The sequence below is a fragment of the Callorhinchus milii genome, unplaced genomic scaffold, assembly GCF_018977255.1.
Source record: "Callorhinchus milii isolate IMCB2004 unplaced genomic scaffold, IMCB_Cmil_1.0 Scaffold17, whole genome shotgun sequence".
Classification (NCBI taxonomy): domain Eukaryota; kingdom Metazoa; phylum Chordata; class Chondrichthyes; order Chimaeriformes; family Callorhinchidae; genus Callorhinchus; species Callorhinchus milii.
Window position 1 is genome coordinate 15532650 of NW_024704758.1, and position 16858 is coordinate 15549507.

Below are 16858 nucleotides of genomic sequence, written 5' to 3' on the forward strand. Positions count from 1 at the left end.
GTGTGACACTGTGTGTGACACTGTGTGTCTGTCTGTGTGTGACACTGTGTGTCTGTCACTGTGTGTCTGTCTGTGTGTGACACTGTGTGTGACCTTGAGGTATAGATCAGCGATGATCTTATAAAATGGCGGAACAGGCTTGAGGGGCTGAATACCTGGTGCTGTGTCTATGGCGCCCAGTGGATAATTGTTCTTCTCCCATATCTGCTGTGACTTAGCAGAGGCCCCCACAGAGAGACCCCCACAGAGACCGCCACAGAGAGACCCCCACAGAGACCGCCACAGAGAGGCCCCCACAGAGACCGCCACAGAGAGGCCCCCACAGAGAGGCCCCACAGAGAGCCCCCACAGAGACCGCCACAGAGAGACCCCCACAGAGACCGCCACAGAGAGCCCCCACAGAGACCGCCACAGAGAGGACCCCACAGAGACCCCCAAAGAGACCGCCACAGAGAGGCCCCCACAGAGAGACCCCCACAGAGACCGCCACAGAGAGACCCCCAAAGAGACCGCCACAGAGAGACCCCGAGACCGCCACAGAGAGCCCCCACAGAGGCCCCCACAGAGACCGCCACAGAGCCCCCACAAGAGACCCCCACAGAGACCGCCACAGAGAGACCCCCAAAGAGACCGCCACAGAGAGGCCCCCACAGAGAGACCCCCACAGAGACCGCCACAGAGAGACCCCACAGAGAGCCCCCACAGAGACCGCCACAGAGAGGCCCCCACAGAGAGACCCCCACAGAGACCCCCACACAGAGACCCCCACACAGAGACCCCCACAGAGAGACCCCACAGAGACCGCCACAGAGAGGCCCCCACAGAGACCGCCACAGAGAGGCCCCCACAGAGAGGCCCCCACAGAGACCGCCACAGAGAGGCCCCCACAGAGAGGCCCCCACAGAGACCGCCACAGAGAGACCCCCACAGAGAGGCCCCCACAGAGAGGCCCCCACAGAGACCGCCACAGAGAGGGCCCCCACAGAGAGGCCCCCACAGAGAGGCCCCCACAGAGACCCCCACAGAGAGCCCCCACAGAGAGGCCCCCACAGAGACCGCCACAGAGAGGCCCCCACAGAGAGGCCCCCACAGAGAGGCCCCCACAGAGAGGCCCCCACAGAGAGACCCCCACAGAGAGGCCCCCACAGAGAGGCCCCCACAGAGAGGCCCCCACAGAGACCGCCACAGAGAGACCCCCACAGAGACCGCCACAGAGAGGCCCCCACAGAGAGGCCCCCACAGAGACCCCCACAGAGGCCCCCACAGAGAGGCCCCCACAGAGAGGCCCCCACAGAGACCGCCACAGAGAGACCCCCACAGAGACCGCCACAGAGAGACCCCCACAGAGACCGCCACAGAGAGACCCCCACAGAGACCGCCACGGAGAGACCCCCACAGAGACCGCCACAGAGAGACCCCCACAGAGACCGCCACAGAGAGGCTACTTATCAGCAACTCACTGCCTGTATTATTAGTTTACAGCATTTGACATATCAGTAATAATGTCAAACAAGTGACATAATGATTTAGAATGTTCTTGTTGAAGAGGTTATATTCTCTTTCTGGATATTTACGAAACATTGGAGTATTTCCAGGTTTGAATTAAAAATCTGTTCCTTCCTCTCACTATAGCAGGGATCTTTGTAATCTTGTACAAAAAGATATTTTGAAAGGAGTTGCCATTTAAATAGTTATAGTTGGAGAGGGGAGACCATTAGCTAAAAGGAGCCATTTTGTTCAAATGCAATTGTATTGTTATTAACAATAGTTACAATCATATGCATTTGCTTAGTTGTAAAATGTCCTAAAATGCATAGGTGCAATAATTTAATGACTGGATTATTTTTCAAAGGGAAGATTGCTTTGTCTGAGTTATAATAATCATCATCCTTGTATTTGATATAGCACCTTATCACATTGTCGAGGCGTCTCAAAGCGCTTCACAGAATATATTGTAAAGTGAATTGCATTTATATTTTGTGGGTGAAATGCAGCAGCCAAATGCCAACAGAGGTGTCCCAAAAACAGTTATGAGTTGAGTGACCAAATTATTAATTATTTTTGGGGGTCTTATTACCCTCAGAAAAGCAAACCACCAATCGACAACTATTATGTACATTTTATGTCTCATGATTATTGGCAGAAACTATGAAATGGCTGGTGCTCGAACAAGAGAATACACTATCTTAGGTACACAGCAACCACTAATACAATATACATATATAAATATGCACATATTGCACTTTTCACACACGGAGGAATCACACTGATCATTGATTAAATTGCAATGTCGTTCACAATATCTCTGATTAATCCCACTAAGCAAGACAAGTACTAACATTATAGTATTTGTCTATCTTTTTAACCTTAGTTCACAGTGTGTGTTGAATTTGTTTGTTGAACATTTGTCCATAACTGACGAGGAATGTCTTCCATTACAAATGATCCCAGTAGTGGTTTGAGCACTTGCCTCGCAAGTGAGAGTATCTGGGTTCGATTCCCAGGCAGGGCGAAATCTTAAGTCAAATTTCCTTACTCCTCACAACTCTGTTTACCTAGCAGAAAGTAGGAACCCAGATTGGCGGATCTCTCTCCAGGGGTAATAGAATCCATTTAATTTTATAATGACATGAATATTCATACAGCGCCTTTCATATAAAACAGTCTCAAAGCACATTGCAAAATGTAAACAGGAAATAAATCAATAGGAAATAAAAGTGAACGTTATACAGGCAAGTATGGCAGCTAAATCTGGGGGAGGCAGAATCTAGTAAGCATCAATGAAGCGAGTAGCCAATTCATTTGAAATCTGTAAATTTGGATCAAGGGGAATAGCCAGATAAACTGGGAGAAAGTTTCCATTGGCTTCTTTGGCAATACCAGAGCTGCCTTTGTGTTCTTTATTTGAATCACAGACAGAACCAATGTTATAATAATCCTTGAACATGATACAGCACCTTATCCCATTATCAAAACATCTTACATTTGAGGATTAGCAAAGCCATCAAGCGATTTCAATCTTTTGAAAGTATCAGAGGTTAACTCAAACCCCTAAATCTGTTTAACTTTGAGTAATTTACCATCTTCAGTTTTGATTTATCAAGATCAGATCTTTCTACTGTTGATCGCAATATCTTTATTTTGGTGCTTTTTTTTGAACACGTTGCAATTACAAAATGCCCCGATTCTCAAGATTTTGAACTTATTAAAATCTAGAGCATCATATATCTTGATGCAATATTACGGGCAAGTTGGTCAGCACGTTTTAAAACCCCACAAATCAATAAACACAAGGAACATTGTTCCAAACTGATTTTATTCAAAACCAAATCAAGTTGCACAAAACACATTAAAGCACGGTTTACATTCATTAACAATTGAACAGCAGGGTTTGTTTTCACAGTGAAGGGTTGTTCAAAGCTTTCTAAAACCCCAAGCCACCAGCTAGGGGTCACCGGCCTAATTTCTACTTCTGACTCCGAATGGATAGACAATTTGCACATGTTTGCAGTGCAGGGCACCGACTTCAAATCCAGACTCTAAAAGGGCTCGACGGGCTTGATGCGAGTTTCCTAAAAATATATTTCCGTTGCAAGAAATTTGTTAATCGACACCAGTAAAACACATACAATAACCTTCCCCAAACTTTCCGTTGAACATGCAATCTTGATCTAAAACACAAAGCTATAATTGTATCTATTAGAGGCAACATTCAATGCAAGAATTAACCACATTTGTTCATACCACTCTGCATGCCAACAGTACTGATCTCAAACTAGTTGTGCCTGAAAAGCTTAATCCCCATCCAGTTCCACAGGTGAAAGAAAACGTACACTGGTATCGTGATGGGGAGCAGGAGGCTATAAAAACACACACTGCCTGTACTAGTACACCCCTGAGGGAAATTCTCATCAACCATAGCCGAATACAGTAGTCCAGCTAAAGACAGAAGGGGAACCAGCACAGTTAGAGTTGACAGAGGAAGTGCCATTGTTTCAAACATTTATGTTATATTCCTTGTGTTTTGTGACAGATTTATTTCCCCCGCCTCACCGAGTCCCATTCATCCAGAAAACAGTTTGATTATTTCTGTGAATCTTCCTTGCACATATCTTCAGTTCTCCGAATCAGTCTCGCGTCCTGTGGGATCATATTTGGGATTCCATCGACAATGGGATATGCTATTCCCAACTCATCGTTTATCAGCTGATTGGTATCTTCCGCGTATCTGCAAAACCACATGAAACAACAGAATTGAGGAAAAAAAGTGGTCCATTGATGATGTCAGCAATTGGGTGAGGGGGGGGGGGGGGGGTGGGGGTCGGGGGGGGTGGGGGTCGGGGGGGTGAGGGTGGGGGTCGGGGGGGTGAGGGTGGGGGGGTGGGGGTCGGGGGGGTGGGGGTCGGGGGGTGAGGGTCGGGGGGTGGGGGTCGGGGGGGGTGAGGGTGGGGGAGGTGGGGGTCGGGGGGGGTGAGGGTCGGGGGGGTGGAGGTCGGGGGGGTGGAGGTCGGGGGGTGGGGGTCGGGGGGGGTGGGGGTCGGGGGGTGGGTGGGGGTCGGGGGGGTGAGGGTGGGGGGGGTGGGGGTCGGGGGGGGGTGGGGGTCGGGGGGGTGGGGTCGGGGGGGTGGGGGTCGGGGGGGTGGGGTCGGGGGGGTGGGGGTCGGGGGGTGGGGGTCGGGGGGTGGGGGTCGGGGGGGTGGGGGTCGGGGGGGTGGGGGTGGGGGGGGTGGGGGTCGGGGGGGTGGGGGTCGGGGGGGTGAGGGTCGGGGGGGTGGGGGTCGGGGGGGTGACCAACCTCAGGGGTCTCCGGCTGAGCGGACAGACCAGACAGGTCAGGAGGGAGATGTCAAAGGTCCTCACACTGGGGTCAGGGGTCACATGGACCAGCCTCCGGCTGCCGACTCCAGGGCCCCCCGCGACCCCCGCGCAGTGACACAGCCGCCCCCACCCCCACCCCGCCCGCAACATCGCCCCGGCCTCACACAGCACTTCCGGGTCACACGGCACCGGGGGCGGGACCAAATATATCCCCGCCCCTTCCGGGGGTCACATGGCACCGGGGGCGGGGCTCACAGCATCATCACAGTGAAGCCCCGCCCCCTCTACTGCTGACAGCCTCACTGCTCACACACTCACTGCTCACACTCACTCACTGCTCACACTCACTGTGCCCACTCACTGCTCACACTCACTCACTGCTCACACTCACTCACTGCTCACACTCACTCACTGCTCACACTCACTGTGCCCACTCACTGCTCACACACTCACTGCTCACACTCACTGCTCACACTCACTCACTGCTCACACTCACTCACTGCTCACACACTCACTGCTCACACTCACTCACTGCTCACACTCACTGTGCCCACTCACTGCTCACACACTCACTGCTCACACTCACTCACTGCTCACACTCACTGTGCCCACTCACTGCTCACACACTCACTGCTCACACTCACTGTGCCCACTCACTGCTCACACTCACTCACTGCTCACACTCACTGTGCCCACTCACTGCTCACACACTCACTGCTCACACTCACTGTGCCCACTCACTGCTCACACACTCACTGCTCACACTCACTGCTCACTGCTGCCATTGCTATGCTTTTATGCTGTGAATAACAACTGTGGCACCACGAGCCCTGAGGGGAAGGCAATGGTTTACAGTCACCACCTGAGTCTGTGCTTCACTGGACTTTAACTGCAAAGGTTGAGCTTAACTGCATGTGGAGGAGGAGGACATTCTCACGTGTACCTTCCTCGGCCTTTTGTCAAAGATCAAATGTAGTTTGTGTTGCCATCTGGTTCCCTGGAGCCGGAGCAATGCTGGAGTTTCTCCTGTTCGGAGTGTCTGAGCTCCTGTAGCTGTCTCTCTGCTGCTCAGACTCAGGATTGCAGCACTTCCCACCTGAGGTGTGAGATCTACCCTCACACACACACTGACATCTGCCCTTACCCAGAGGAAGTCACTCGAGCCACTCACGAGGCTCAGGCTTGCCCAGCAAGGGAGGCCATCCTGTCAGCTGACCTGCTGGGGGGGGGGGGGTGAAGACAGGGTTCACATTCACATTGTCCTTTGACAATTTGGGGCCTGCAGAGTTTGGGGGAGGGGCTGGTCTGCGGGGGAAACCTGGTTCCCAAAGTTTGGGCCTAATTGGGTTACTGGGGGTGAGCAGGATAAGCTCCCTCACCAATAAAAACATTTGTTTTAAATCCTCACACATTTTCTTGAATGTATGAAGGAAAGTGGGAAGAAATAAGCGGAGCCCCAGCAAGTTCACAGTATTCCAGGGCACTGCTGATGGCAGACCAGAAAGCCTGGCTATTCAGCAAGACTTGGGAGAGACGGGCACCACAGTCGCTGGGAGCAGGAATTCTTACAACTCAACTCCCATTTGCCCTGCAAGTCAAAGCCCAAATGGATAGGGTGATGGGCTGAACAAGCAACAGAACGCTTGCCAGATAGTGCTGTCAATGGCAAACCATGTGGATTTATCTGCTTAAACTCCAGCTGTTACCTCAGGTGATGGGTCTCGGCAGGTGTCAGACACCCAGTTGTACAAAAACAAATTTCCACATGGGTTTCTCCAAACTCCAGAACAATTTCCTTTCAGAATGTATCAGAACTCTAAATCATTTGTAATCATCTCAAATAAAAGTGCAGCTTAGTCTGTGAATAAGTGTCAGATAAATGTCTGGAATCCTCGATGCATGGTTTAATATGGTATCTCTGTGTGTTGCTGAATTTCATATCGGCATTCATTAAATTACTGCAGTTGTTGGGAACACAAGCAAAGTTGCTCAGCAGCAGAAAACATACAAAAACACATCCTTCGGTTCACAAGGATCACATCCAGAAAACTGATCAAAATATCAACATACTGTACAACCATGAAACTGTCCTGACAGCAATGTACCACCAGGTGGTGCCATTGAGCCAAAGCTGACACAGCAGCTCAAACCTTTCTCTGTTATTTACACAGATGTTTGGAGAGATGTTATGTTGTCTGTGACAAACAGCGACCTTTGTTATGTTCCAAAATGTTTTCGGCAGTTTTTTCCAATCCTAAAGTTTTTCAATTGTTCACAAGGTCTTTCAAATGCTTCACCATGAAATCTACAGAATAGCTTTATTTCTGTTTTTTTCTCTTATACTCTTTATTATCAATGGAATATGAAATCAATGCAGAGCTCCATTACGCAGGTGATGTTATTCACTGTAGAATTACTGGCGTACATTTACACAGGAAATTACACAATCTCAACAAATTGTCATGATTTTCTCTTTGCCTCACTTACCTCACACAAGTGAACTTTTTCCTTGTGTGAGTATGCAGACAGTGAGGGGTGGGGAGAGAAAGTGAGAAGAGCCATCATATTCAAGATGTCTTGACAACACAATAAAGTGCTATGTCAAATGTAAAGATTATTATTATGCACTCTGCTTGAAGGGCGCTATACAAATGCAAGTTGTTATTGTTATTCATGGTACATCAATGGTTCAAAGCCAACAAAAAAAGAGTTTTTGGTTCATAGATTGCCATCCACATTCAATGCTTGTCCAGTTTAGGTTCTCTCTTTGAATACTTGCTGTGGATTCCTGCACAAGAAAAATCAATCACAGACTCTTGGATAAGCACAGCTAATTATTTTCATTCCATGTCCTGTTTAGCTATGGTCCTAGCGTAGTGTGCTGTGCTGTTTGATCTGATACCCCATCAATCATTAAGAGCACCAGCATGAGACACTTCACATCTCGGAAGAAACAAGGTGATGCACAGAGAGAATGGTCAAAGATAGAAATTTACAATGAGACACAGTAATCAATGACATTTATCGGTCACCTCCTGACTTCAAACAAAAGCTTAGTATACTGCGCTTCAGTGTTAAGTAATTAAATTATTTATTGATGATTGCACAGATTCAATTTACACCAAGCCTTCGATTGCAAAATGCCACCAGGATGATCTGAATATATTTCTCTGGAGCTCAGCCGTCAAGACAAGCATGAAAAGATATTAATAAATAATAATAATAATCCTTGCATTTGATGCAGCACAGCATCTCATCATCAAGACGTTTCAAAGTGTTTCACGGGATATACTGTAAAGTGCTATTGCTGTTTGTATTTGTGGGCAAACAGATTTACGATCTGATATGCAATTTTGCACAAACAGTCATGAAGTGAGGACCCAATTTTATTTGGGGATAGTTGGACAGGACACTGGGAGAAATTCCCTTCTCTTTTTCAATAGCGCCTCAGGATCTTTAGTCTGCCTGAACTGCATGGTTGGAGGTGCCGTCTTTATGATGATACATTAAAACAAAGTCCCCTCTGCCCGTTCAGGTGGACATTAAGGATCTCATTGCACAATTTAAAAAAAGGGAGTTTCACATATCTGAACTTTATAAAAAGGAAACAGCAACTATGTATCTTTATAAATCATCTCACATCAGCGGGTTGGGGAGGGGTCTCAACATGCTTTACACGGGTGACTGAGGACAGGAGGTTGGGATGGGTGGTGGAGGAAGAAATCTGTGGAGCATTGGGGGAGGGAAGGAAAAAGGTGACTGACATCACTGTCAAAGAGATGGGTCTTAAGGCAGGCTTTAAATATGGCATTGGGGGAGGGAAAGCAGAGGGAATCTGGGATGGAATGAAAGCTCTTGTGGGGCAGATCAGACAGGGGACATGAAGCAGACCGGCACTTGTTGAAACAGATCTATTGCAGCCTTTCTAACACTAGGGTAGAAAAATAATAAAAAGAATGATCCTTGCATTTGATATAGGACCTTATCACGTTGTTGAGAAGTCTCAAAGATCTTTGCAGAATATATACTGTAAAGTTTATTGAGTGTATATTCTGTAGTAGAAACGTAGCACCCAATTGCGCACAGCAGTATGCCACAAACAGTTGTGAAACGAGTGACCAATTTATTATTATGTTTTTTTGAAGGGATTATTACCCAGGAGAAAGCACAGCAAGAAACATATGAATAAAGTAATTGATAAATGGTCATTTTACAGTGCATCTTGCCTCATTACGAGGTTATTTAGATTTATTCCCTATAATATACTGCAGTTGACTGTGTCCTGATATACCCAGGAGTGAAGATTAGCAGGAGCCACGCTAAACAAAGCACTTGGAATCATAAAGAGTGAAATAATTAAGATTAATGAAACAACTTTGATCAAAACTTTTATGTTTGTTATTAAGATCCATCAGATTTCCAGCAAAAAGACATCTTTTCACTAAGTTGCAACGTTAATAAATGTTGTCAATGTCTGACTTTTAATGGATATGGAAAATGAATTGCCTTCCACTCTTCACGCACCATGATGAAGGCAATTCTTAAAGGACAAAAATACCCAATAAATATGTTTTTTTACAATCGAGCTGTTATTTTCCCTTCTTGTAGTAATTATTGGTGAAGTATTCCAGGCTAAGTCACTGAGCAAAATCCATCTTGTTAACGCCATTAGTAAGCCTCTGATCCCAGTCAATACACAGCCAGATCCCGGCCACCCTAATACACAGAGTCAGAGGGAGCTGCACTGCTGCCAAATTTCTGAGAAAATACATTCCTGGCTTTGCCAGGAGGATTTGTTTTGTCAGCTATAATTGGAATCTCTTTTACAGAAATCACTTTTGTTATTTTTAAACCAGGAAACAAATCAAAGGTGTCTAATAGGATGAGACATTAAACCGAGGTTCGGTCCACCTGATCAGGTAGATGTTAAAGATTCCATGGCGCTGTTCGAAAAGAGAAGAGAGTTTCTCTCTCTCAGTGTCCTGGCCAACAATCCCCGCAAAAAAATGAGTCACTCACTCTATGGCTGTTGGTGAGACACAACTGTGCACAATTGTACTGCGTGGTTTGCCAACTGATACAGAATCACTCAATTCCACAGTAAATCCTGTGCAGCGTTTTCAAATAACCTTCCAACTGATAAAGATTCTTATTATTATAAAAGATAATCCTCACATTTGATGTAGCCACATCCACTGCAGTGTGCAGCGCTCTCCCCCCAGCACCGTATTGAAGTGTTAGCCCACACTGGAAGCTGTGACAAGGAATGCTTGCGACCCTAAACATCCTGGGAGTTGATCTGAGAGCTGGTGCTGTGTTTGCTTGGGCTGATGTCCGCTGGTGGCACTGTATGTAGAGATCACATGTTCAGTTTCACTCTCAATGGTCATGGACAGAATCTCAGAATGTTGCTCACCAACATTCAGCGTTCTCGAAAGGCTGAATTGCAAATGATTTACAACAAGTTTGCTGCAAAATACTTCGAATTGTGTGATCCTGTGAGTTTCTCCCTTTGTCTTCACAGGGATGTTAAATACTAATTGCATGTTGCCAAGCCCAGTCCTCTAGTTAATGTAAATATTAACTTGCTCTGTGATACAAAAGAGAGATCTGTTTGGATTACAATAGCTAGCACAATAATAAGCCAATGTTTCGCACCTTAATTTGTTTGGGGGCTGTTTTTAAACAGTTATAAATCTCAAGAGGAAAATATATTGAAATAAAACATAATAGTAATAATCCTTACATTTGATATAGCGCTTTTCACGTCGGGAGGACGTCCCAAAGCGCTTCACAGAACACACTGTAAAGTGAATTGACTGTATATTTGTGGGCGAACGCGGCAGTCAATTGCGCACAGCAATGTCCCACAAACAGTCGTAGATTGAAAATGTCCAATTTATTATTAAACATAGAAGAGAATAAAAAATAATTACAATAATAAAACATTATTATAATCAAATATAATTTAAAAATTACGTTTAACAAAAAAGGGAAAACCCAAATCAATTATCTCTAAGTTTCTCGTTTGCAAATCAACCTCAGTCAAGCGATCAGGTGGAGGGGAATGTGCGGCGCAAACCCTCCGTGTGGTTTCAGTCCAAAACAGCGCTTGAAATCGACAAATCACAATTCAAGGCATTGTGTGTGTGAAGGTTTACGCACTGAGACCCTTTAACTTGTTGTTAATTCCGCTAATTAATAAAAGTAACGACAGGACCTTCCCCTTCTCCCCCCACTCTCCTTCCTCATCCCCCCCCCCCCAGTCGGTGGCGACAGACCAGTCATTAGATGCCTTTCACAATTCTCCTGGTAACGTGGGTGAGTGAGTGAGTGAGTGGGTGAGTGAGTGAGTGAGTGAGTGGGTGAGTGAGTGAGTGGGTGGGTGAGTGAGTGAGTGAGTGAGTGAGTGAGTGAGTGAGTGAGTGAGTGAGTGGGTGAGTGAGTGAGTGAGTGGGTGAGTGAGTGAGTGAGTGAGTGGGTGGGTGGGGGCGGCTGTTCTGAGCCGCGCTGTGTTCACATTGGTTTAGTGTCTGTGGCTTTCACTCCTCCTCCTCTCCAGCACTGGACTGGATCCTCGTTGATGAGAAAGAGAAACCGAGACTCCTCGCCTTGAGAAACACGGGATAGTGGAAACTTTTCGCTGCGTCAGTTAACAACACTCGGGTACAAACTGAGGACAGAAAAAAGGTGATCGCTGGAGGCAAAGAAAAAAACCCGTTTCCTCTCCTCCGAATGAGAAATGAAAGTCCCTAAAATTGTGAGTGTGAGAGACAGATTCGGTGTCTCTGGGCTGTGTGTTTCCCCACAGTGGAGAGAGCTCTAACGCTCGTTGGCTGCACTAATGAACCTGGTTAAAGGGGAAACTGGTTGAGTGACTGAGAGATTGCAAAGGCAGATATACATTATATATAAACATCTATTTATGGGAGCAATCGCTCCCGGGACAGAGGCTCGGCCATGGCGTGGTGGACAAGGAAAGCCAAAACGTTTGTGTCGACCTGTGTGATCCTGAGCGGAGTGACCAACATCCTGTGTCTGGTGTATGTGTGTTGGGTCACCAACCGCATCGCCAACGTGAATGTGAAGGTCCAGCGCCCGGTGCCCGGTACACACACCGTGACCGAGCAGCACGAGGGCGGCAGGAGAGAGACCCTGAGGCTGATGGAGAGGTTGGATCGGTTGGAGCACGTTGTCAACCAACACTTACAAGGTTTGTGTGATCTGGGACTCGCCCCTGCGGGGGGAGGAGGGAGGGAGAGAGAGAGGGGGAGAGGGGGAGAGGGAGAGGGAGAGGAGGGGGGAGAGGGAGAGAGAGGGGGAGAGGGAGAGAGAGGGGGGAAGAGGAGAGGAGAGGAGAGAGGGGGAGGGAGAGAGAGGGGGAGAGGGAGAGAGAGGGGAGAGAGAGGGGGGGGAGAGAGAGGGGGAGAGGGAGGGGGAGAGGGAGAGAGAGGGGGAGAGAGAGGGGGAGAGGGGAGAGAGAGGGGGAGAGGGAGAGAGAGGGGAGAGAGAGGGGAGGGGGCCGCAGACTTTTTTGCGGGTTATTTAACATCACTATGTCACTGCCCTCTCACGGTGACCATCAGTTTGGTCACATCGGTGATGACGACAGCAATTTTCAGGGCACATTTGGATTTTATAATAATAGTACTGGCGTTTGACACAGCGCCTGAATACATCTTCCAGACGTCTCAAAGCGCTTCACAGGACACACTGTAAAGTGAATTGACTGAATTTTTTTTGGGGTATTGTAGTTATTGTTTTATTTGTTGTTTTGGTTTCACAATCTTTTATCCATCCGACCGATGCCTCTTAATGTTTAACCCTAACCCTAAGTAGCGATGAGGTCCTGCAGTTAATGGTGTTTTAAACGAGTTCCTTTCTGCTCCACCTCTGTCTGTCACTGATCGCTTCTCAACAGGTGAGACAAAGTGCACTCCATCAGTTACACACAGGATCACTAAACTTTGACCAATCCCCCCCCCCACCCCACCCCATTCTCTTCTTTCGCTTCCTAGCCTCAAGTGCATTGAATTGTTTTGCACTGTTTTCTTTTTTTTTACCAGAACGCCTGGTTTTAATAATAATAATCCTTGCATTTGATACAGCGCCTTATCATGTCGATGAGACATATCAAAGTGCTTCACAGAATATACTGTAAAGTAGAGTGACTGTCTATTTTGTGGGCCAAATGCGATACCCAATTGTATTATCCCGGGTATAGATAATAATAATCCTTGAATTTGACAAAGTTCTGCCTAACCGTCACGCCGGCCTCATTTTAATAATATGAAATGAACTACGATTTATTTTGATCGGAATGTCAGTGTTGAGTCGGATTTGCTTTTTAAGGAGGCGGTGACACTGCACGCTTGCCTTAGGCGCCTCAAGGCATAATCAAATAAATAATCCAAAATTCAGGGCAAAAACATTTCTTTGTTGGTAAAATATTTATTAATAATAATAATCCTTGGTTAAAGCGCCTTATCACATTGTCGAGACATCTCAAAACACTTCACAGACTATACTGTAAAAACTGTATTTTGTGGGGAAAAAAGGTGGGGTGGAGAAGCAATGAGATTTAACCAGAGCATCACTGGTTCTTTATAATTATAGATCAAACAGATTTGAATCTTAGACCCATAATGTCTGCTCTCTTTCTCGCTCCCACCCCCACAACAAGAAAAGAAGGGGGATTAATTTAACCAGTTAGTTATGGCTGACAGAAGAAAGGCGAGAGAGCAGCAAAGGTAATGTGCACTGATTGTCTCGGTGAGTGAACATTCAGATACAGATTACAAGGATATTAACTGTTTGATTGCCAGCATCAGACGCACAGAGCAAATGCAGTTGTTCATGGAATTCACGGCAGTAATTTGTGTTGGACGGGGATAGTTGGTGTGGTGTGGGTAGGTGGGTGGAGTAAGAGGTGGGCAGGGCTAGGTGGGTGGGGAACGGTGAGAGGTGGGAGCCTTGTCTGCAATTAGGACAATGGTCCATTGATCTGGACATTTGATTTAGGAAGAGTTGGGTGCCACCTGTGGCATTATTGAAAGGAAGTGGTCATGACCTGCTTGTGACCATTTGAAATCTGGGATAGAGGGAGAGAGATTGAAGGAGAAAAAAAACAGAAAGAGAGAGAAGAGGTTAGAGAGGGAGAAAGTGAGAATGAAAGCGAGTGGTTTTCTGTGGTTGGGGCTGTGTGTGGGGGATTTTGCCATTTCCCAAGGACACCAGGCACCAATGTGCCAGCCTTCACTTGCTCGACAGCCAATTTAGTGGCGTCTCTGCTAAGCTGAGCTCAGTTGCTCTTTCGGCAAAAGATTGTGTTTATCTCCGCGACTCAGGGAGCCTGTGATCTAAGGGTTTTCCTCTGAACCTGAGAGCTTGCCTAAGCTGGACTGAAAACATTGAAATACTTTTATTCATATCATCCTGAGTTTAAAAGTAAGCTCCGGTGATCTCGCCCCCACCCCACCCACCATGATATGCAATCCAAGCCCCACTTAGCAGCCTTAAATAAACTGTGTGTCAAAATCCTAAAGTCAAGAGCCGGCTGATTTATCCCTCACTTTCTTCATTATAGTTCTGTACGACAGACTGAGACAGATGATCAGAGTAGGGTAATTAGCCCTGGGCTGCAGCCAGCACAGCATACATGCGGATAAATTACGATGGACATCCTCAATTTAGGGATCTTCAGTGTACAGAGCCAAGTAAATTATGGCTTTTAGGGGCCTTGAGCAATAGCAGATAATGCATGTTAAAAAATAAAAACAATAATAATAAAAATAATAATAATAATCCTTGCATTTGATATAGCGCTTTTCACGTCAGGAGGACGTCCCAAAGCGCTTCACAGAACACACTGTAAAGTGAATTGACTGTATATTTTGTGGGCGAACGCGGCAGCCAATTGCGCACAGCAATGTCCCACAAACAGTCGTAGATTGAAAATGACCAATTTAATTATTGTTTTTTTGGTTTTTTTGGAGGGATTATTATTAGGCTCTGTGTGGAGTAAGGAAACTTGTCCAAGGTTTCGCCCTCTGCCTGGGATTGAACTCAGGTCTCTCACTTGCAAAGCGAGTGCTCTAACCACTGAGCTACAGAACTCCACGATAATAATCCTTGCATTTGATATAGCGCTTTTCACGTCTTCTCAACATCTCAAAGTGTTTCACAGAATAGACTGTAAAGTGAATTGACCGTATATTTGTGGGTAAAAGTGTGTAATGGAATGTTTGACCTTCCCTGATCAATGTAGTGTGCATCCCACCAGAAAAGACTTGAGTCACGCTCTAGGTATAATGCAGGTCTCGTTGTAAAAGCCTTTTTGATAATGTATTCTAAACTTAGCTATCTTTTCCTCTAGTCATTGATGGCACATTTTTTAATCGCTTATCATGGGATGGATTTTGGAGATCGTTAGGGCCTCGAATCTGATGAGATTTATCAAACAAGTTTTGTTAATTGTTGCTAATTCACAGTTTACATTCTCAAACATCTTCCGTATCACAGGAAATAGGGTTGAACAAAGTAACATAAATCAGTGAGAAGGAAGAGATTTGTAAATAAGATTTCTTGCATTCGGTTCAGCACCTTTCATCAGGAAGACATCTCAAAGTGCTTCATAGGATTGTGACTATATTTTGTAGGCAGTCAATTTGTGCTCAGCAATGTCACACAAAACTACAATGGCTCTTCAAGTAGTGACATGTGGGATCTTTAACGTCTACCTGAACAAGTAGATGGGACCTCAGTTAACATGGCATCTCTGACAATGCAGCCCACATTGTGTTCAGTCTGGACCGTTGGGTTCAACATCTCACAAACCCACAAACCTTCTGACTGGTAAGCCAGGCTGCCACCAACTGAGCCAGGCAGATTGACATTGGACACAGTGTAGGCAGCAGCTTTCAAGATTGCTTTGGGACACTCTATCTCTCTGCTCCACCCTTGACTCCAGGACCACTGTCTGTCAGACATCAAATCCTGGATGAGAGGTAACTTTCTTCAGTTGAACGTCAACAAGACCAAGGCTCTCCTGATTGGCTCCCGTCAGCGCCTTCACACCTCAGGCGCTGACAGCATCACCATCCATGGTTGCACACTCCACCTTACTAAGCCAGTCTGGAACCTTGGGGTATTGGTTGACCCTCAACTATCCTTTCTATCTCACATTTGCGCCATGTCCCGCTCTGCCTTGCCCCACCTCTGCAATATCGACCAGCTCCGCCACTGTCTCACACTGCAGGATGCTGAAACCCTCCTACATGCTTTCATAACATCGAGGCTCAACTATACAAACTCCCTACTTGTAGGCCTCCCCAACTCCTCCCTCCGTAGGCTGCAGATTATCTAGAACTCTGCAGCCCGTGTCCTCTCCTGCATCAGGCTCTGTGACCCTATCACTCCCATCCTTGCCCAATTCCACTGGCTTCCCATCACACAGAGGGTAGAGTTCACGATCCTGGTCCTCACCTTCAAAGCCCTCCATGGCCTTGCCCCTCCCCTACCTCTACGACCTCCTTATCCTCTACCAACCTACCCTCTACCAACCTGCCCGGTCTCTCTGCTCAGTGGGCTCCGGCCTGCTTCACATCCCCTGCCTTGCCCGCCCCACCATTGACGGGCGAGCCTTCTGCCCCCACCCTCTGGAACTCCATGCTGCAGTCCCTCTGCCTCGCCCCCTCCCTTGCCTCCTTCAAGACCCATCTCAAGACCATCCACTTTGACCATGCTTTCAATTCTCCCCACCCCCCCCCCCACTGCCCTCCACCTTCCCCAATACTGACCCCCAGCTTGGGTCCGAAACACTGATTGTCCAGCGTCTTGGGACGTCCTCCCGATGTGAAAGGCGCTGTACAATGTAACTTTGTGGTTGTTGTTGTTAGCAATCGCTGGAAGTTGTGTGCAAGTTGGATTGTTCTACATCCTGTCAAAGTGAATGGGAAGTGAAGCACGGGGGTTGGTGGCGGTGGGAGGGCTAGGCTAGGACAGCCACTCAGTGGGTTACTAGCAATAATAATAATAATCC

The 16858-nt window shown here is 47.0% G+C and overlaps 3 protein-coding genes across 3 annotated transcripts in view; 1 reads left to right on the forward strand and 2 right to left on the reverse strand.

Moving 5' to 3' along the window:
- Window positions 1-3298: 3298 nt before the first annotated feature.
- zgc:162634 (Trm112 family protein) lies at window positions 3299-4085 on the reverse strand. The gene has a single exon (XM_007887831.2). The coding sequence runs from the start codon at window positions 4001-4003 to the stop codon at window positions 3776-3778; it is 228 nt and encodes a 75-aa protein (XP_007886022.1). The 5' UTR covers window positions 4004-4085; the 3' UTR covers window positions 3299-3775.
- On the reverse strand, window positions 4002-4984 carry LOC121850329 (protein preY, mitochondrial-like). Its single transcript, XM_042341490.1, has 2 exons — window positions 4796-4984; window positions 4002-4228 (listed from the first exon to the last, which is right to left on the reverse strand). The coding sequence occupies exons 1-2, from the start codon at window positions 4966-4968 to the stop codon at window positions 4084-4086; spliced, it is 318 nt and encodes a 105-aa protein (XP_042197424.1). The 5' UTR covers window positions 4969-4984; the 3' UTR covers window positions 4002-4083.
- Window positions 4985-11126: 6142 nt separating this feature from the next.
- The window catches only part of LOC103175071 (polypeptide N-acetylgalactosaminyltransferase 18), a 43626-nt gene continuing 37894 nt past the window's right edge, over window positions 11127-16858 (forward strand). Inside the window, exons 1-2 of the mRNA XM_007887833.2 lie at window positions 11127-11139; window positions 11381-12031. Of these exons, the coding sequence (XP_007886024.1) occupies window positions 11779-12031 (253 nt within the window). The 5' untranslated portion in view covers window positions 11127-11139; window positions 11381-11778. The remainder of the gene's footprint in view (window positions 11140-11380; window positions 12032-16858) is intronic.